Source organism: Grus americana, chromosome Z, assembly GCF_028858705.1.
Source record: "Grus americana isolate bGruAme1 chromosome Z, bGruAme1.mat, whole genome shotgun sequence".
NCBI lineage: Eukaryota > Metazoa > Chordata > Aves > Gruiformes > Gruidae > Grus > Grus americana.
The window spans coordinates 40,626,544-40,649,040 of record NC_072891.1 but is presented as its reverse complement, the minus strand read 5'-3'; the positions used below and the strand labels follow the sequence as shown (position 1 = coordinate 40,649,040).

At 38.9% G+C, this 22,497-nt stretch overlaps 1 protein-coding gene across 1 annotated transcript in view; it reads left to right on the top strand.

Moving 5' to 3' along the window:
* The window catches only part of TMC1 (transmembrane channel like 1), a 72,761-nt gene extending 63,766 nt beyond the window's left edge, over positions 1-8,995 (top strand). Inside the window, exons 16-20 of the mRNA XM_054809942.1 lie at positions 2,537-2,776; positions 5,302-5,427; positions 7,339-7,417; positions 7,522-7,657; positions 8,612-8,995. Of these exons, the coding sequence (XP_054665917.1) occupies positions 2,537-2,776; positions 5,302-5,427; positions 7,339-7,417; positions 7,522-7,657; positions 8,612-8,880 (850 nt within the window). The 3' untranslated portion in view covers positions 8,881-8,995. The remainder of the gene's footprint in view (positions 1-2,536; positions 2,777-5,301; positions 5,428-7,338; positions 7,418-7,521; positions 7,658-8,611) is intronic.
* The last annotated feature ends 13,502 nt before the right edge of the window (positions 8,996-22,497 follow it).

The window sequence follows — 22,497 nt, the reverse complement described above, 5'->3', positions numbered from 1 at the left end:
CTTGTGTCCTGTGAAAAAAGGCCTTAAAACAAATGTATGTACACTTATCTGTCAAGGCATATGAACGTGCATAAAATGCTATTGCTGCAGTATTAGTCCTTAGCTCTCAAGAAGAGGTTTGTGTTTCATCCCATTTTTGAACTTTACATGAGTGGTAAAGAATACGATTGTGTACAGTCCTCATGCAAGATGATCAGTCTTCCACAGGAATGTCCTCCTCAAGCACTGTTGACTTTTCAAAGTTAATTCTTGTTAAGGACTAGTTTTTTTACCTTTAATATGACTTTGCTGATCAGACTTTTTGCTTGGCGACAGCCCTCACTTCTGTAAAACCCAAAGGTTGTGTGTTGTGTGTATGTCAAAGAAATGCTGCAGAAATACAGCAAAAGAAGAGGCTGTAAATATTTTGTAGCCCCAGCAACCAAATCCTGTTGGAGGCATGCCCTGAGGGCCCGACAGCAGAGCCATGGGCTTGCTCAGAAGGAGGATATATTGCTGGGGAGGAGCACAGCACCGCCTGTGACCTCGTAGTGATGGCATGCCATAAGAATATGGCTGGAGGGAGTCCAGCCCTGCTGCTGGCATGTGAGGTACCTATATTGTGTCCTGCACCTTAGAAAAGCAGCTTGTGTTTGCAATTGGTATGTTGCTATCTGCCTTAGGACTGTCTTTCTACTTTCTAATAGGAAACGTTTCTCAGGCTGCTTTTCATCAAAGTGATGAAGCTGCAGCATAAACTCTGCTTGCAAGTTTATATGCAATTGATGGCACTAATACTTTCTACTGCTATAATTAACACTTTGGAAGATAGATTGGAAATCATTCTCTACCTGCGAGACGTTGAGGGCTGGGTGAGGGAGTCGATTCCTAACAAAATTTCTATACACACCTATAATTTTTATACTTCATCACATGTACAGACTGCGCACTTGTAAGCTGCCATGCACCAATGTACACATTCTGGCACAGAAACTGTGACTTGTGATTTTGTGATGTTATGTAGATACAACAGACTTCTGCTTACTGCTTATTGGAGGGTTGGAACCACATTTACATGCTAACTGTTATTTGCAGCGCCAAGTAAGGCACTAGAGCTGTAGTGTTTTTCAGAATAATGTCTGATGATTTAAACTGAATCAAATACATCAGAAGAATTTAAAAAGTTGACATTTATAATAAACATACACTGCCAAAACCATGTTTATCATTAATACATACATAGGGTGAATTGGTTTCTGTTCTATCTGAGCTTTACAGATTCTATTGCACATGCTTGTGCTAATTTGAAACAGAATAAAAAAGAGTTTCAGGTGCAGCTGGTGAGCTGGAACTATCACAGAGCTAGAAGGGATACAAGAGGTTTGTATGTGTGCATTTATTTTTGTGTACGAAAGAGAGACCATGCAGTTATGAAAACTCTTCTCTTTGTGTTTTCACAAAGGAAGTGGGATGCAAATCATTTGCAAGTTTTCTCTGTATTAATAAGCTTTGGCAAGAATTTGTCTACCATATAATAAATGTTATACTGGAATATTATGATAATGGCCATAAGTTATCCAGATTCTGAACTTGTTGAAATTGAGGAGCATTTTGCAACTGATTTCCATGAGGGTAAGGAACAGGGCCATGAGGTGCTCTCTCCCTTCAACCACAGACTAGCAAACCCTTTATCTTTTAATTGAAGATATAAGAAAAGAGGTTAGAGAGATCTTAATATAACAGAGTCTGTCATAATATATCTGTACTAGAAAGGTCTTTCCAACCATGTAGATCTATTTCCTATTTTTTTAAATAGAAAAACTGAGGCACTTAGAGGCAAAGCAGCTCAGTCCTGGTCACTTGGACAATGATTAAGGAAGAAGTAGCTTCCTTATCTCTTACATTCTGTATCATTTAGCCAGGCAAATGAAAGTAATTGCTCTTCAATCAGCATGGCACAAGAAACAAGGTGTGATAAAAATAAAATGGTTCCAAATGTTTCACTGTCATAACCATGCAACCATACATAATAAGGAAAAAAACAATATTTAGCTGAATCAATAAACAGTTTGTTGGAATGAAACACTAAATAACCATGGTAACGGAAGTAAAATAAATGTCGACTAAGCAAAAATATCCTTCATAAAATGGTGCTAGTATATTAAGGAAAATAATAAAGAATAAACTAGATTATTTTGGTAATACTTAGCTTTAGGGCTATCCTTTATTATACAACACAAGTGACACGTCACCTGAACTAAAGGGACAAAGTAAGAATGGATAACGTTTAATTTAATTTGCAGAGAAGGAGGGCTTTGTAACTTTGAAACAAAAAGCTCATGTGGAGAATTCTATCCATACACCTCCAGTTCTTCTTGAAGGAAAACTGAAGAGACAACACCAGTAAAAAACATATAAAGATGGTTTAATTAACTTGATTTCTGAGTCCAGAGTGTGTATGGCTGCAAAGCGCATTGACATAGGGAACGGGTGGCATATCTAGGAAGACAGAAGTCCTACAACAAAGTGGCTACTCTTTTCTTTGCTTCTTTTCTAGGATGGGATCTTTTTATGCTCCATGTCTCCCAGCGATCAACGTGTTCCGCCTCCATACTTCCATGTACCTGCAGTGCTGGGCAGTGATGTGCTGCAATGTCCCCCAAGAGAGGGTCTTCAAGGCTTCCAGATCCAATAACTTCTACATGGCCATGCTGCTTTTCATCCTCTTTCTCTCCACGCTGCCTGCTGTGTACACCATTGTCTCCATCCCACCATCTTTTGACTGTGGTCCTTTCAGGTTTTTTGCATTTTACATCCATCTTTTGTTACCAACGTAATGAACTGTCTCATCTCATCACAGTGAATGATCCAGTAATGAAAAGAGTTTCTATAATAAGTGTTAGCACCTGAGAGGCTGAGTGCATATTTGTGCTGCATTGTGGGTAATTCCTGAAGCTAGGAATCCTAGAAAACTGAGTAATTATTTAGAAAGTTTTATCTGAAGTGTAAACCAGAAAATATTTTCTTTTAGTTAGTTGTAATGTAAAAAATTGTCATTACTGCTGTAATTAAGCCAGAAATTATTCTTAAGGAATAGAGCAGTGATCTATCTGCTGACTTGAGAGTGATGTCTTTGAGGAAATGTCTACTTATGCCCTGTAGAAAGGTCATATCAGAACGTATGGGAGTGTGCTAAATATATGGTGGTGCAGTCTTTGACAGCTGTGACTCTCTCCAACTGACACAGTATTTCATGCATCTGTATTACCACTCTGAACCTGAACCTGTTCCTGAAGTCTTCAAGATCTCCATGTTCATTAGCCCCTTCTAAAAACTTAGGCCTTGCCTAGCTGGTGCAAACATGTGCCTTGCATTTAAGCTAGCTTAGATGTTGCCACAGTTTCTCCATCTGTGAACACTGTCTGGAAGTCCAGGATTGTTTTCATCATATTTACTTGCCAGGTAGCATGACATACAACTATAACGAGTACACAGCAACAGTCAATATATGAAATGAAATTTTTTAAAAGAATTTAGTCTTTGGTTTTGAACAAAATATTAGCAAATCAAGAGTAGGAGAACAGTAAAAGAGATGTTAAAATGAAAGATTTGAATAATATATTTCTGTTGTGAGTAAAATGATATCTGCATAATCCCCAGTGCACTTTGTAAAGGAGCAGAACTCTTGCCACATTAACTTTGGCCAAAGGCAAAATATTTTGGAGATTGTTTCTAGCCACCTGCAATAGCCACAGTCACCTAAGAGGGTCACTTGCATGAAATGCCAAAAATTCTGATGAGATAGAAAATTGCTTGAATTTATGGAAGCAATGGTAGCAAAGCAAGTGATGCAAAGTAAGATTTTTTATTTATCGTAGCAAAGAAAGGGCAGAGGGAGACATCTGCAGTCAGATCTGAGTAGCTGCAGTTATTGAATTGGATATTAAAGTTGGTGAAGGCTCCAGAGCACAAGTCCTATGAGGAGCAGCTGAGGGAACTGGGATTGTTTAGCCTGGAGAAGAGGGGGCTGAGGGGAGAACTTCTCGCTCTCTACAACTACCTGACAGGAGGTTGTAGCCAGGTGGGTGTTGGTCTCTTCTCCCAAGTAACAAGTGATAGGACAAGAGGAAACGGCCTCAAGTTGTGCCAGGGGAGGTTTAGGTTGGATATTAGGAAAAATTTCTTGACTGAAAGGGTTGTCAAGCATTGGAACAGGCTGCCCAGGGAAGTGGTGGAGTCACCATCCCTGGTGGTATTTAAAAGACGTGTAGATGTGGTGCTTAGGGACATGGTTTAGTGGTGGACTTGGCAGTGCTAGGTTAATGGTTGGACTTGATGTTCTTAAAGGTCTTTTCCAACTAACCTGCCATGGGTGGGTGGGGGAACTGGAGAGAAAGAACTGGTCTGAAGAATTCTACCTGCAACCTTTTTACATTACCAGGAAGAGAACAAAGGTTGAGAAACATGAGTTAAGAAAAATACTTGGTTGTCAGAAATGCTTTAGAAGAACTGAAAAGTGGTGACAAGAGACCTCAATGACTGGAATATCAGGTGGCAATTTGGTGACAATTCCTTTAATCAACTAAAACTACCAGTTAGTCTCAATACACATAAAGACCCATTTTGCTAGTTTTGTTCAGGTAAGAAACCTCAAAGCCTATATTGTAAGACACAGCCAAAAGCAAAATAAGCAGGAAGGAACTTTTGCAACATCTATCAAAATGCTTCTGCAAGACAAAGAATAATGTTAGTGGTCTAGGGAGAAAATACTTTCTACACAAGCTGGCCATGGAACAAGTACGCATGAAAGTTATTAGATTGCTGTAACAATAAGAAAAATCTAAAACACAGCCACTGGCTTCTATAGCATTTGTACACAGCAAAGAGAGAATTAAGCTGAATAGTGCTGAACAGAAACCAATTGCAAGTAGACCATTTTTTGATTATGAACCCTACAAAGATTGGATTTGAATTTTTCACCAGGACTTCATAGAGCACAAATTGCACTTCACTCTTTGGTTAATGGTATGGAGTTCACAACTTGGTACAATGATTCTTTGAGGAGTAATCTTAGTGGTAACTACAGGCAAAATCTATTAGCATACAATAAAAGCATTGGTGTTTATTTTCCCCTTAAAATACATAAATACTATTTTAAATAATATTCCTTTCAGAGTGTCAAGTTTTTAATAATGTTAATATATAGTTTATTGTCCTTTTCCCAGGTTTGATGTGATGTGATTAACCTATATATTCATACTACTTCATTGACATTGCCATAATATTTGTATGTGATACATTGTCAACTTTTCTGTTTAATAGTGGGAAGACTAGAATGTTTGAAGTCATATCAGAAACTCTGGAGCATGACTTCCCTTCCTGGTTTGGGAAGGTATTTGGTTATGCCTCTAACCCTGGACTCATCCTACCTTTTATATTGCTGATGGTGTATGTACAGAATATTAACTCAAAGCTTGATTAATCTAATTTCTGTTAAGTTTCTTTCACTCAGAATCTTCACTGCCTGAATATCAATTAAACATAATGCTGATTGTCCTGTGGTGAGGGACCTGAAGAATTCATGAGCCTTTTATTTGATCATAATTAATGTGCTTTTGCCTTTTTGTTCAATGGCTTTCTTTTTGTTTTTGTTACTGCTTGTCGAAAATGTTGTTGTTGCCATGATAATGATAATGACAAAGCTATTAAAATGCACAAGCCTGTAAGGGATCTGAAGTGCTGTGACTTTGATCAGCTTGTCCAGCAGGCAGAACAGCACATCGTAAATCCTTAGCAAGTTCAATAGAAACATGACCACCATGAAGCAGAGTTATTTCCCAGTAACTTTCAGTGAGTCTGATGTTCAGTGCCCTGGCCTTTCCTTGACAAAAAAATATACTCTGTGCTATTGGGACAGGACTGTGAGACAAGGTGTTCGAGATTTTATGAAATAGGGCTTGTAGAGATTTTTTGTAAATCAGTACCTAGTAAAGAATAATGAAAGAATATTCTTTCTCAGAGACTGTACTGAGTCCTGCTTTATAAAGGTATTTTAAACTGCTGTGTACATATATTGGATTATTTAGCATACTGCTGAACTAAAAGTTAATTCTATGTAGAGATAAGCTGGGATTTAACCCTGTATTGTAGAACTGCCAACAAATATAGAGAAGATTACAGAATACAATAGAAATTGCAGAAGGATTTTACATGAGCAAAATGAAATTCTGAGATGAAATTTTGCCAAGGTTCACTTAAATAATATTCTATTTTAACCCTTGGCTAGAAAAATAAAGAATCTAGACTGCCCTCTGAAATACATGGTCAGCTCCTACTGATTTTTTTTTTTTTTTTTTGACTGCTATTCCTTTCTTGGAATGGTCCAAGGCAAATATACTAAAAATAAATAAAGAAGAGAAGAGAAGAGAAGAGAAGAGAAGAGAAGAGAAGAGAAGAGAAGAGAAGAGAAGAGAAGAGAAGAGAAGAGAAAAGAAAAGAAAAGAAAAGAAAAGAAAAGAAAAGAAAAGAAAAGAAAAGAAAAGAAAAGAAAAGAAAAGAAAAGAAAAGAAAAGAAAAGAAAAGAAAAGAAAAGAAAAGAAAAGAAAAGAAAAGAAAAAAAGAAAAGAAAAGAGAAAAGAAAAGAAAAAAAGAAAAGAAAAGAAAAAAGAAAAAAGAAAAAGAAGGAAAATACAAGGGAAAATGAGACAAAACAGAGAAAACAGCATATGCAGATGAATTATTTACTGCTTAGATCAATAAAAGACTTCATATCATAACTTCTCTAATTAAATTGAGATGGTGAAAAATAGTAATTTCATAGAGTTATTACAAAAATAATACAATACACTGAAAAATGAAAATTGCATTATATAGTTAAGTTTTTGTTTAGTAGAAGGAGATCATAATGTAAAACAAAAATGAAACCCTATGCTTTTGGCTGGGTTTTTTTTTTGCAATACTTGAGTTTGCTTACTATATTAGTTCAAAAGTTTTTACAATTATGATTTACTCATTTTTAAGGTATGTCATACAAGTTAATTAACTTGTTAAATTATTCTTTAGAAAACACTTCATAGAGAGGCATAGCTTCATGGAACATTTTCTTTAACTGTTATAAGATTCAATGTGGAGTATTAATAAACAGAATAATTTCTTTCAACTTTTTTTTCCCTTGAAATAACAGGACCTTCTTTATACATTGTTTGTTGTCAAAATACTACTACTGATTAGGCACAATAAATGAGGAAAAGATACAGATTTTATATCAGCATAACTCTAGTTGTTGCTATAGGAATTTTATAAGAATCTTTCCATTTAAATCATTACCTAACAAGAAATATTATTTTTCTTTAAATCTAGCCTGAGTATTTATTATCTCAATGCTACATCCAAATCCTACAAGGAAGCTAACTTGGAACTTAAAAAGAAGCTACAAAGTGTAAGGAATAGAGAATTATTGATTTTTGGTTTTACTAAATATTAAAGAAGCCATTCAGCTCACTGAAAGATGTGCTCTCTCTCTCTCTCCCCCCCCATCATTAGCAAGCAGAAGAAAACAAAAGAAGAAATAAACAAAAGGCACAAAAATCAAATGAACAAGAGGAAAATCCATTTGATACAGAACCATCACAGCCAAAGCAAAAAGGAGGCAAGCAAGATGAATCCACTCCAAATCAAGGTAAAGACTTCCGAAGTCCTCAAGAAGAGGAATTTATGTATGCCAGATCATAGTCTTCCTCACTACCATGACAGTTCCCATTGCCATAATGTCCTGAAAGATATTCGCAATACTGAATCACAAGTATTAGCTTAATCTCCAATCCATTTTTCTTTCTTTGGCTTGTTTAAGAAATACTGTAACGTTATTTCACCCCAGGCAACACAAAAGTAAACAAGCCTGTAATAGAGCAGTAATGAATCACATGATCCCAGCCCTGCAGAAAAGAACACTTAAAGCCTGGTCTAAATGTTAGTGATCCCTCTTACCTATCACAAACCAGCTGGGTCCAAATCTTGCACCCTCCTATTGCATTTCACTGATCCAGGACTGCTCAGGACAGCGTTTGTCCCCTGTGCCAGGTTCACCGGGAGAAGGTACAGTGAGAACACGCTATGGTAGTACAATCCTTAACAGAAAGCCTAGCCTGGTCAGGAAGGTTTCAGTCTGTCCTGAAGGATTTTGCAAGCTGTTTCCTTTCTCCTGAACACTGCTGGACTTTCTCCATCATGCATGCATGCTATACAGCCAGTGTAGGTTTAAGCCTAGCAGAGAAACCGAGATTAGAAATGTTTGTCTTTCAAAGAACCAAAGTGCAAGGCATGTCTGCAGCTTCAAATCCTGCCCGCTTAACTTTGAAACTGCTACCTTCATCGTCATTTATAGATGATATATAAGTGCATCCAGCTACTTGGAAAAAGCCTCCACTTTCCTCCACTTGGGCCTTGCAGAAAGGTCTGGAGGGAAAATGCAGTGCAAAGACTATGATTACCCCAGATTTCATGCTGTTGGCAGGGGAGGCCCCAAACTTCCCACCACTCTTCTGGAGTGGACAGGTGGTTGCAGGATTGCCCTCTCAGGGAATTTCGGGTTTGCATGTTCATTTTTTAATTCTGTTCTCCAAACACATTTCAGACAACAAGAAAGGACAGGATGGAAATGAAGCAAAGAAGTCAGGCCAGCCACAAGACGCCAGCTCCTCTCAGGCACTCCAGCATCCGGGCCCTGCCCCAGATGGCCACTATCCCCCGCAGAGCAGAGGAGGAAACCTTCCTCCCCCATCCATAGCTGTGACGAGGCCACCGGGGCCCAGGGCTTATGGAGTGCCAGGCTATCCAGCTGGAAATCCAGGCTTCCCGGGGGCACAGCCAGGAATGCCCAGGGGCCCTCCCAACTACAGATAAGCAGCCTCAAGCACATTGTGGTATGATGAAGGACGCTAAAGGACAGAAGAGTGTTCTTGACCCCAAATATGCTTCTGCAAATGCAGAACCCTGTTGTGCTCATTATAAATCTTCATGTGCGTACAAGCTACCCACGCACTTCATTTTTTTTCAGGATATGAGGCTTCAGAAGAAAACACTGCATATGTCTTCTTGCATTTGAAAGCATTGCAAAAATGCATTACCTAATAGGTTAATATCCATGGGTTACTGACTTAGGGATATTTATTGGAGATATTTATTAGAAGAATGAAAAACTTTTTGTATTCAGTTGATTAATTTCTGAGAATCCTGAATGTGTGTACCTAATGTCTTTTCCTTTTTCTTGGAAACACAGTTCACTGAAAAGATAGCTTTGTACAAAGTATGTGGGAATCAGCTATATTTAAACACTGCTTGTCTTCTGCAGGTCAAATATGATTGCCCAAAGATGTCAGGTTGTACTCAGGAAAACTAGAATCTTTTCAAAAGCTGGATGATTACCTCTAAAGTCTTTGGAAAAGTATTAAAAAGGTACAAGAAAAGCAATATTCTGCCTGTTGCTGTGAAGAAAATGTAACTCCTATTACAGTACCACTTTTAGCTAATAACAGTTTTATCACATTCTGAAATTTAAAAAGTCAGAGTGGTGAAGAAATGCCTCCTGTGCAGAAAAACATACTTGAGGAATAGAGGTAAGACAATTAAGCAATAATTTCCCCCAAATACTCACCAGGATTGTGTTATGGCACAGAGCCACTTATTGTTGCATAAGAATATATTCTATTCTATGTGTTGTATACTTGGATTAACCTCTCTGGAGTCCCAGGTGGAACATTTCCTTAGTCTGATAGGTCTTGTGGAAACACAGGATAAATGCAAGCCCATGTGCGAGCTGATGTTACTTATTCCAATGAGACAGCTTTATTTTTATGATCTGATTTTATTTCCTTCTCCAGAATTTGGGCTTTGATAATTATTTTAAGATTCACAAAATTAATAACAACAAAATTAGTCAACTGACTGTCTTCTAAAAAATAAATGCAATTCCATCGGGGGCGTCCTGTATAATACAGGTCCATTTTGTACAGTAGAAAACCTTTAACCATATCTCAGTATAAAACAAGTCTGTGACATCACAAAACAACTTCCATGTAATTAAGTTGTGGAACTTACTGAAAAAGGCTTCCCAACAAACCCAGTATAGACTGTGTATCCCCATAAAACACAGTGATCCAGATGCAATTTCTAGCTCAAGCAGTCTTTAAGTCAATTGCCAGAACCTGGGAGGATAAATCAAGGGAAAATTCACTTTATACTTGACTTGACTCTTGTACTGCTTCCATAAGCATCTTCTATCAGCAGAGATTACATCTATTATCTGCTATTAAGATATTGCATCAATCAGACCTTTAGTGAGCACCAGCATGGCTGTTCTGCATGTAAACACTGAGCACGGATAACCAAATTAAGAGATAAGTGTGTTGCAATAACTACAAGTTATTTTCTGGCGAACAGACTTGAAACGTGTTGTTACTAAGGGAGAGGACAAATGAGTTAAGACTGAATCCCAAGATGTGTCTGCATCTGGGGTGCAGCAAGTCTTGTATTTTAAATTAGAGAAAGTACAGCTAAGTGCAGTGTAAGTTGTTTCATCTTTCTCAGATAAGATTTCTAATCTATGGACTTCAGATATGTGGAAAAAGTAGAGAAATTCAAACTGTCTTTTAATTTGAAATCTTCCTCTAACGTGATTAATTTTTAAACTGCATATGCTTTTAGCCCAAAAACCTTTAAGATTGTCAGTAGTCTTATTGAAGTTAAGCATGGGCCCCAGTGCTCTAGGACTTCCATGCTTTTAAGGCAAACTTTTTCTTACAAGCTGGCTCTGATGTGTCATGAGACATTGTTTTGCATAGAGGTTTTATCTCACTGTTTGTTAACATTTCATAATAAGAAAACACTGGATATTCCTTAGAAAATGGAAGATTATTCATAGAACAAGTGAAAAAACTGATTTTAAATATCCTTTATGGCTTGGTGATCCATCTGAGTTTTTCAAGGGATGTTGGAATAAATTGGAGTTGTCACTGTTTTTGATGCAGTCTGGTTCCCTGAAATGTAGAGTGCGGTTTATGCTACATACACAGATCTTACTAAGGACTCCTTGTTCTGTTAGGAATGAAATTTTTCTGTGGGTATTAAAGGCTTTCTCATTATTAGCAGGCCTAGTATTTCAATCTATGGTATTGCTTTACATCATGAATGGGAGAGAGACACAGCAAGGAACCCACCAGCTGAAATGATTCTGAGGAACTTTCTGTTAGATCTGTATACTGTATTGGTTTTCAAAAATAAATGTGTTCTCAGAATGCACCTGTATATACAGTGATGACCATGTAATAACCAACATGAATAACAATAACAAGACTGGATGTTGCTCACATCCTGTGGTCAGTGTCAGACTGCTGTGACTGAAAATGAAATATTTATTCTTATTCTTTGGTACTTCTAAGTAAAGGTCTTTCATCACTGTGTTTCATGAAGCTGTACTTTCAGTGCTTCCTAGCTTAGTTCTGTTTAATTGCCTGCCATCTCAATCATAACATAACATTGACTTAGCAGACAAGATGTGATACTATACCTTTCAATGTTCTATACTAAGTTCACCTTTAAGAAAACATGCTGTTTACTTGGTAAAAGTAATTTTAAGATTGTTACAATAATGTTGCATGATCAGTTTTCAAGTCAAATTTCCTTTCTGTACAACCTTTCTCTATCCGTCCTATATTGTGAGCCTTTCAGTTAAAATTTTTTGCCTCTGCTTTTTTTGAAAAAGCACCTCAAGCAACCTTGAGGTACCCACACACCTACTCCTCCGAGTCTTGTACTGTACTGAACAGGTAACAAATACTCTTGACAACAGAAATAATACTGTAATTCAAATTATTGCAAAGGACCTTGCTTATAGAAACTGAACATATATTGTTTTCTTTGGTGACACATATACAATTTTCTTTCTTCTATGTTGTTAGACCTCAAAATTGTGCTAGGGATTCCTCAGAACTCTATTACACAATTACTTTCAGTGAAATCAAGGCTCAGTGCATCTTACCATGTATCAGTGCATCCTACCACCCATCAGTGCATCTTACCACATCTTTCTCTGCACAATTTACACGCTGTCTTCATAGCATTTGGCTAAGCATTTCATATAATTTTCTGTGTAATAAAAGTGCACTTCGCTATATTACTGTACTGGTACAGAGGGACCTTGAAAATATTTTGAAGTCACTGCCAAAGATTTAATTTCTCACTGATCTGTGAAAATTATAATTACTGTAAAATTATGGTTACTGAATGCATCTCCCTTCTCCTATTCATCTTTTTTTCTGCTATTGAATTAAATAATTTTACTCAATGACAAAGTCCTACCCTGGGACACTGCAATGCTCTCAGATGAACAGGAAGCAAAACGATGAAAATAAAGTCCAGACTTGACTGAATTCACAGCAAATGAGAGACAGAACTTTTTACAACACACCCTTTTCAACACTAGATTTGTGGTAGCCAGGACCTAAAATAACATGTTTAATACATGAGATAGTAACATCCATGGAGATCTGTGGAAATTTAGAGCTGTTGTAAAGCTGATAGAGGTTTAAATCCAAGGAATCATTTTATTGCCGTACATTGTTTAAAAAACCCCACAAAATGATCACTCGAAAATTAGATGCAGTTTTTATCTGTGCTGAATCCTTTGCTTCTCTTTCTAGTCCTCTGTGAAAAAACAGACTGATAAACTTCAAAAGCAGTTAACATCTGCTCTGTTTGTCCTTGTTGAAAAATGAGGCTATATGAATTCACTATGAACTTTATGCTGTCCATGCCACATAACCACTCTGTTTTAATTCCTTGAAATCACTGAATGGACCAAAAAAACCCTCCAAAACCCCACCACAACAAAAATGATATGGTGACACAAAAAATATTCCCTTACCTCCTGTAGAAAAGGTCATTATAATCTGAAGAGCACCCATGCCCAGTGGTTACAAAAAAAATGTATGAAAAACAGTATTTCTTTAAACTGAGGAATAACCTGGGGGTCATGACAGAAGGCTCTGTAGAGATGTGGCAAACTCTGTTTCACTATAAAGACTGGACTAGAAAAATGGTTGTGTGTGATTGCATTGTATAACTACTGTTACCTAGCCGGTTATAAGCACACTCAGTGGTAGCTGTGCTTCAGGTTAGTAAAGTCAGGTGGATAACAGAATGCATACTTTCCTGTGCATTGTCTGTTTTCTCCATCTGTTTCAGATCAGCTGGTACCTCTAATGCACTCATGAGCCTAGTTATCACCTGGTAATTGGGAAGCAGCGCTCACCATCGAGGTCTGTGGTTACATTCCGGATGTGGGACCTCACTATAGCGTAGTCTGGAGAGACAAAACACGTAAGCGCCCACTGCCTGTTCTGTCAGTGTGAGGGAAAGGACGCAGTTCTCGTTCCCCTGGCACAGGGAGGCTGTGGTAGTCCATGGACAGCTGCTGCTACGCCCTTTTGGTGCACCAGCTGCCACTGGGAGAAACTTTGTCGCTTTTTATTGCTCTGCCTGATGGGTGGAAATAAAAGTGTTTCAAGGGCATTGTGTCAGGGGAAAAGGCAAAGCAGAAGGGTGCAACTCCCTGGCAGCCCGGCTGTGGCTCAACCTGCTAGCTCAAGAGAGCATGATTGCAGCAGCAGGCCTCTTCCAGAGGGACATCGTGCAGATGGCTTTGCAAGCCACGGCTGGGGACTCAGAGAGCTTCCTCTGACAGCTCAGTGATGCTGCCTTGCAGCGCTGGGATGGGAGACCCAGCTCCTTGGGCCACAGGTGTGTGCAGATGAGCTCTGTCTCACATGGTTGATTCAGGCAGTGACGCTAAGGCTGTGCAGAAGGGAAAGGAGACCAGGTCAGAGTCACTAGGATGTCATAGTAATGGTTTGTGAGATTCAAATGCCAGCGTGGCTGCTTGTCAGATATTCACAGAAATATTACCCTGGGTGAAACTGGACTGTGTGAAACCGCAGGGCTTTGGCTGCTGCAGTCACTGCTTGGGAAGGGAGCAGGGGCTCTGAACGAGGGCTGCCGCATCTTGATCCCAGCCAGCTGTTCTCCTTTGGTCTCAGCAAAGGAAACAAGTCACAGCCTCGCTCCCCTCTTTCCTGTCCTCTCTTAGTTTAGCTTCTTTCACTCAGTACCACGAGGAAGAAGCTGTCTCTCCATGGCCGTGCTCCACCACATCCAGCCACCAAGTCCTATGTACAGCTCTTATGTAGATGCTGTTTGTGACAGGTAGCCATTTCCCTAAACAGCAAGGTTATCCAGGGAATTCACAGGTGTCTATTAACAAAAGCCACAGAACCAAGATATTTTTATGGCAGTAAGGTTTTGTCTTATTGCCTACATGCTGTGGGAGGAAACTGTGTCATAAATTACAGATCTTATTGACAGGTTGCAAATAGAAATGTTGCTAAAGTTAGGAGCCAAATGTACTACCAGTATCTTATTTGGGTATAAAGATTCTCAGTGGAGTATTTGCTTGTGTTTACACTATTAGAAGATTTTGAGGTTAGTGTAAAGAGCTGAAAGATGTTTGGCATTAATAATAATGCAAAGTCAGAATAAATATCAGCTCCCTGCATGACTGGGAGCACCTGAGTATACTGACCTGCACTTCAAGGGCTGATTCTTTTGTCCTGCTTAGCGTGAAGGTCTAAAGAAATTCCACATCAGAATTTTTTTCTTTCCTTTGAGACATAACATCTCATCTGCAATGCATAGTCATAGAAAGCTGTGAACCACATCTGCTGAAGTGTTAACAAAATAACAAAAAAAAAAAAAGAAAAAAAAAGAGTATTACATACTTTATCTGAGGGGGGTGTTTTTTGTCCTTGACTTTTTGTTGGAAGATGTCTAGTGTATTTTTACATACTACTCTGTGCAGTTAATGTCACATTGTGACATTATGTACATTTTGAAAAAAATATTGGTTATTTAATTTTGAAATTGCAATAGAAAGAGAATTTCCAAATTTCTGCTTAAATCTATTCTTATCATGTGCTCATTGCTATCATACACTAGTGAGGTTTGCAGTAAATTATGTTTATCACTTCCTATTTGATTCTTTTGTTAGTGTACTCACCAGCTCTCCATGGCTGTGGGGAGAGCTTTTAATATTTCAAACTTTTAATTCATTGTGAAGAACTTCTGAAAAAATAGAACCAGAACATTTTTTCCCCTCTCTTTCTTGGAATTAGATGAGAAAAAAATTCCCAATATGTAATCTGTAGTCAATAATAGTTACAACCTATTATCTCAAAACACAAAACAATTATACTTGAAATATATAAATTGCATAATTCGTAGACAAAATTATTGGCAATCAAGCTATTAATTTAAAACTTTGAACTGACTACAGAATTGTACCTGTGCTTGTCCCAAGTGATTGATTCCACAACTGAAAGCTACTTTTATGCAATGAGCTAACCAAAATAGAGTCAAATGGCTAACAGCCCATTAAAACCATTAGTATGGATCTCTGGTAAGGGATGAGTCTTAGTTTTTCCACTAGATAAAACCTTTTTTTAAGGCCTGGAAAAATGAATAGAAGAAAGAGAAAAAAGTTTTATATAATAATTGTAGGGGAAAAAAAATCTCGTAAAATACTTTCAGAGGTTCTCAAAGTGTGAAGGCCAAATCTTCAGCAAAACACCAATATCCACTGGTAAGATGATATCAATCTAATACATAACTTATAGAGAGTAACAATTCTATCCCTGTAGTGTGACAGTATGAAGCACAATTTCATTGTAATCAACATGAGATTACTTTCTTGCTGACTGATCGTAGATGTGATATTTCAAAACCTTTACGTTTTCTTTCTCTCTTCCTTCTCTTCCATTAAAAATTTTTTTAAGAAGCAGTTTCTTTTTGTCAAGATCACACTCAGTCCTACCTAGCATGCAAAAGCAGGCTGACAGCTCTGTCTGTGCCAATGCTGCCTTCATGTGCTGGATTAGCATCATGCAGATGGGTATTCTCAAATTGCAGGCTGTGCTCTCACTAATTTTGTCTGCTAAACTAAAATAAGCTCCTTGGCACTTGGCATTTCCTCTCCTCAAATGAACTTTGCTGCACGCCGGAAAGCAAATATTCTGTCATGCCCACACACAGAGGAAAGTGACGTAACATGCATTGGAAGTGAGATACTTTGGGGCATGGTGGTAAATGACTATAAATAGCAGTTTTCAGAGAAACAGTGTCCACTGTCTGCCTGTATAATTTGAGGTTATTTTCATCACCAGGCAAGACTAGGAATAAATGTAACTATCTCCTTCCCTCCCTATCTACCTACCTACATATAAACAGTCTGTATTCTAGCTTCTGTGACAATTTAGAAAATGCGACATCAGCTATAATAAAGCACACAAAGCACATTAAGTGTTACCATCTGATTTCCTCTCCTGCTTCAGTATTGTTTCCTAGGGTTTTTCCGAATCACCTGTGATTAAGGCAGGTTGTAAAGGCAGCTACACTCTACCCCAGTCATCCCCTCCACATCAGGGTGCTGGTGGCACTGGGAATCCCGATCATCTTTGTGGCCCCCATCTTCTAAATATTGCTTTAAATCAGAGAGGGAGCCTGATCCAATTCAGCAAACTGAGCATCCAGATAGGAAATCTCTCTCTGTCCTGCTTTGTACACCAGTCTGTGGAAGAATTATGAGTTAAATTAAAAAAACCTAAGCCACAAGGAAGCCACAAAGAACTTTTGTTTATTGCTGGGCTGTGTCCTGGCAGATTTCTTCAGTGAAAATACAAATGCATCACTGTCAGCACAGAGCTGCCTCTGGCCTTTGCTTGGTCTCTGGTTTGGTTTCACTTTGTAGCAGGCTTTTAATGATAATTTAGTGGAAGGGTGCAGCAGGCACAATGAAGAGCAGACAGGTACTAACGAGAACAGGGAAGTAATTTGCCTTTTCTTCTCTGTGCAGCGATGTGGTGGTGCAGCTCTAGCGACAGCCCTGGCTGTAGACCCACGGCCCCAGTGACAAGGTGACCTGGCCACGCACTGTGGGAAAGCCCCCACCCAGCAGAGGTGGGATCTGTTTTTTCTGAGACTGCAGCAGTGCCTACTTGCACCATGGCGAGAGGCTTCCTGCCCTTTCGCAGCCCTGCAGCTGCTACTCCCTTGTGCCGTGGCTCAGCCCCACACCTGGGACAGGGAAGGCACATCCATGTTTCCTCTCCGCTCACGCTGCGTATCTGGCTGCTCTCTGTGAAACGCGAGGCTGGCAGCCCCTGTGTGTTAGGCTATGCATGTTACACCTATTACACATATTACTGTGCTGGGATGGTCATGCCCTGGCTGCTGAGGCAGGAGGGGAGGTTTCCTGCCTTTAACAAGAGAGCAGCCCTGCCAAGGAGTCTTTTTCTGACATCAGAAGTCCTCCTTCTTTTACACATGGGATCAGCTCTCAGAGCTCGATGTCTTGTTTACATAATTTCATATAGGTCTCTCTCTCTTTTTTTTTTCTGCTTTCTTTTGTATACAATGTGCATGATTTAGTCAACAATGAAAATTTCTTTTGGACTGCATTTTAATGATGAAACCCTGACGATTCCAATTACATTTTTCTTTTTTCCCCCACATCTAGATAGTGATTTCTTTGCCTGCAATCTTCTCCAAGTCATTCCCACATGGGAGAATACAGCATTTCATTCCTGTTTTGATGAACAGTGGAGTGAAGCCCCTGTAATCTTGTTCTTGCTCTTTATCTGCTGTTTCATTTTACAGTTCACAGCAGAATTTAATTGAGTCAGAGGCTAAAATTGTATTTACTTACTTAACGTATGCTTACCTCACTGCCTTAACTTCCCATACTCACTTCCATGCTGCAATTTTGCAGAATACCATTAGAGAAAAAAAGACATTGGTTGTATGTAGGGTTGTTTAGGCCTTTAACTGAGCAAGCCCAGGCTGGATAGATTTACTTTTGGAGATTATATGATATCATTGACATGACTCTAACGTTTTCTAAAAGGCACTCATTAACTCTTTGAATACCACCTTTAGCTTGTTTCTTTGTTAGACGGTCCCCCTAAGCCAAATTAAATTTGGTTAGTAAAATCCCTTTTGTATTTTTATATTCCGGAGTGTTTGAGCTAGGAGATAGTTTATCTCACTAGTTCATCAGCTTTAACTGAAGAGACAAATATGTCACATTTTTCTTACCAGTATCTGAACTTAATGAAATCGTGTCCCTGAGTTCTTCCTTGTCTTTCTCTCAACCTTCAACCCTCTCCTGAAATTCTGCTCTTTGCCTTTTCTCCTTGGTAACTGTGGACCTCGCTTGTAGTTTAGCTTCTACTCCATTCTATCACTGCAAACTATAGATACAGAGATCATAATCCAGCATTTAAGTATGAATTTAATAAATAGTTCACTGACTGCAGAAAGATGCCTTGTATACTCACTTTAATAACTGCTGAATTTAAGTTAAAGTTAGCTCATGAAAAAAAAAAAAAGAATTATTGCCTTCATCTGCCTGGTCACTACGTTTTCAGCTAATTTTTCTTTGTCAGACTTACTGACTGCATCATGTTCTAAGCTATATGTAAACTTTTTGGGGTAGACTAGCCTTTTTATCTGTTTGGGATGCTTCTACTGCAGAGCTGCCCCAAATCTGACTAGAATCTTTGAGTGCCACTAGTAAAGAGAATATCTAAGTGTGTGAATACTTAACCATTAGTTTCACACCGATATGTGCCATCAGATATGAATTAATCTATTACCTGAATGCATAATAAGCAATGGTTTTAAAGCTTATAGTGAAGGAAAAAGCGCCTTTTTTCTTTCCTTTGCCAGTTCCCCCCCCCAAAAAAAAAAAAAAATTAAAAAAATAATTTAATTGTGCCTTGGTCTTTTCTCCAGCAGAGGTCACAACAACATAAGATATTGCTCTGCATCCATGTCAGCAACTGCCTCAGGAAAGGATAAATCCTTACTATTTGATCCTGTAAAAGTTGACAGAACTAAGGCTGCTAGTAGAGTTTCAGATAAACTGGGAATTCATGGGAAAGCCAGAAGTTTACTTATGCAATGTTTGGACTAATGCCAATAGTACAAGCTTTTCTGTGCTGTGACTATCTAAAAGGAACAAAGAATTTAATAGGCTGTCTAAAATAGTGCATGGGAAAATTAAGTGAAAAAAAATCCAACATTTGTGTTTTTCAGACATAATAACCGGTAGTAAAACTGCTTGGGAATGTCTGTTGGATTCTGTTTCTAAAAGCAGCATTGCTGAATCATATAGTGTGACCCATAGGTATTTTGCAGTTCAAAATAGTCCATCTATTCTCTCATTTCAAACAAGACAATATTTAACACTTGTTCAAAAAGCCATCTTCATTTGTAAGTACATAGAAAAGGCAAACTGCAAACTCATCAAAGTGAGTTTTCATTTCAGGAGCCTCTATTTGGGAAGAAAAATTAATACCCTCTGTCTTACATGTCTTTTTTAAAGTAACTGAGCAATGACTTTATGTTTTGCTCGATAAGTGCATAGATATGTGGCAATATTCAGATAGAAAAGCCTTATCCAGAATAATTTGGGAAACTGTTTTGCAAAGCAAAGATGTTTGGACAAACTGTAAATTGTTATTCCCTCAGTGCAGGTAGGGAACAGATATGCAAAGAATCCAGCAGTACTCCGTATCATGGAGCATTGGTAATGACCCAAACACCACAATAATGAGAGATCACATGCAAAGAGATGATTAAAGAGAAAGCTACAGCTTTTATATGCTGTAATAGAATAGGGTGGAGGGAGACATGGTCCTGCCTCACACAAGCTGCCCACGTAGGTAAGTATGACATAGCTTCAAAAGCTGAATACCTCAGACTATACCTTTCAGTTCCCTAACACAAAACAAGACTGATGTGCAGGAAGGATCTTATTTCCAACGCAGTGTAAGGCAGAGGGGCAGCCAGGTTCTGTGTACAGCAGTGATATATCCAATCTCCACTTTGTTTTTCAGTTAACTACAACAAATAAATGTACAGTGGTAAACAATACTCCCTTTAGATGGCCTCTAGCATTCCACTAGAAAAGGCAAATATCACCTTAACTCTGGCTACCACTGTGCAACGTGGAGTAAGCTCTTTCTGTCTGCTAAAAGTCACACGCACACTAAAATGCTATGGGGATCTCACAGCAAGAAACAAGGAAAGATAACTCCAGGGAAGTATGAATACAAAACCCAGCATCATCAGCATAATTTTCTTCACCGTATTCATTGCTAACAATATTTTATTACTTATGTAGGATTATTTTTCCCTGTTGTTTTATGAAGTGCCAGAGATACATAGCAGAATTGCACATGCTACATTTCAAGTGTTAGTACCATCTCAGCACATGTAGTGAACTTTGGTTACATCCCTGCAAAGCTGCAGGAGGCTCTGCTGCTTTAAACTGCTCCTTTAGTTTGACTTTTCTTTCTAGGGTTAGTATACAAACAAATGCATGGCCATCCAAAGTGACTTAGTTGAGACCTCTCTGCTGGATGGTCAAGGAATTAGTGGATACTTCTCCCTTGTCAGCTGCACCTAGCTGAGAGATACAAAGCAAGGAGCAGTAGCTGAAACCACAAACAAAGAGGCATTTAACTTCCATTTTCATTCCGTGTATTCAGAATTACAGAATACAGATTTTCCCTTTCTTGCTGCCTTGCCTGCATTTATCTGAAGATTTTATGAAAACATCTTTCCGCTAGCAAAGTTACCCTGCTAACCAAATGTCTACTAGGGCATGCATAGACCTGCTAAAGACTTGATTGTTACAATTGCCAAAAGCCAGGTCACCCAGTATATGTCTAAATTACACTGAGAGTAACAAACTCAGATTCAGGCTTAAACCCCAGCAGCTTTAAGCATGTAAGAGTTGCACAGCATGACTAACACTGCGTAAACAGTCAGGCCACTGCTCCCCTTTTTCTGTCCTGGGGTCCTGGTGGCGAATAGATTTTGTTGTGCAGGACTCCAGTTTCAAATTTCTGGTACCAGACTTTTTCCCAGTATCTTTTCTCTCTCCAGGAAATGCAGTTACAGCAACCTGCTCTTGTAGATGCCACTTTATCCTTTTCTCCTGTTCCACTTGCAACGAAGCTTCCTTGTGCGAGACGTAGCGCCAGAATGACTTCAGAGCCTAGAGATTATAGGGGCTATTCCCTGCAAATGCAGGAAGCGGGATCCTAGTCTGTGCTATGTTTAGTTGCCCCATTACTCTTGACTATTTTGTAATTGTTAGCTCGGTGCTTAGCATACAAGGTTTTGCAGATTTCATGTTGTCATGGTTTAACCCCAGTTGGCAGCCAAGCCCCACTCAACCGTTGGCTCACTCCTGCACAGTGGGATGGGGTGGGGGAAGAATCAGAAGAGTAAAAATGACAAAACTCGTGAGCTCAGATAAAGACAGTTTAATAGGTAAAGCAAAAGCCATGTGCACAAATAAAGCAAACCAAGGAATTCATTCCCCACTTCCCGTGGGCAGGCAGGTGTTCAGCCATCCCCAGGGCAGCAGGGCTCCATCACGTGTAATGGTGACTTGGGAAGACAAACGAGATCACTCTGAATTTGTCCCCCTTCCTTCTTCTTCCCTCAGCTTTATATGCTGACCATGACGTCATATGGTATGGACTATCCCTTTGGTCAGTTGGGGTCAGCTGTCCTGGCTGTGTCCCCTCCCAACTCCTTGTGCACCCCCAGCCTACTCACTGGTGGGGCGATGTGAGAAGCAGCAAAGGCCTTGGCTCTGTGTAAGCACTGCTCAGCAATAACAAAAACATCTCTGTGCTAGCAACTCTGTTTTCAGCATAAATCCAAACTATAGCCCCATACTGGCTGCTGCGAAGAAAATTAACTCTATCCCAGCCAAAACACATTCCAAGGTTCTTAATATGCCCACTTGGATGCTGACAGCTCAGGGCACCTCCTGGGAATGTTCATGGACAGCAGGATGCCTTCCAGTTAGACTGCGGCCCTGAGCAGGGTAACTTCTATGCTACTTGGTCAATCTCCTAGGAGTTCACTGGTGTGTTCTAGGAGGAATTTCAATGAAGGGTGAATAAAAAAAAAGAAAAAAAAATTGTGGGTTTTTAAAATGTTTTAACCCAATTGTACTGAAGTTCTGCACATAATTTATATGGGAGTGTGGCATAAAAAGTGTGACTTTCTCCCAAGCAGATAATGAAATAAATAATATTTCAGTCCTAGGACCCTTCCTGGTTCTGCAGTAACTGTATCATTGTTCATTCATGTGTTTCTTATTTCACTGACAGATGAGGCGAGTTAAAGTAATGTTGTGCCATCACCTCCTTGAGGCTAGGAACATTTTCTTTATATAAATCCTTCTGCAGGTAGTCTTTTGACAGATGATTTTTCTTCATATATAGGTATAATTTTTTTTTTTTTGAGGAAGTGTTTGTATTGCATTATGGCAAAGGAAAAATGTATTTACAGTGAAGAGAAAACAAGACTCATCTGTCACAAATGTCA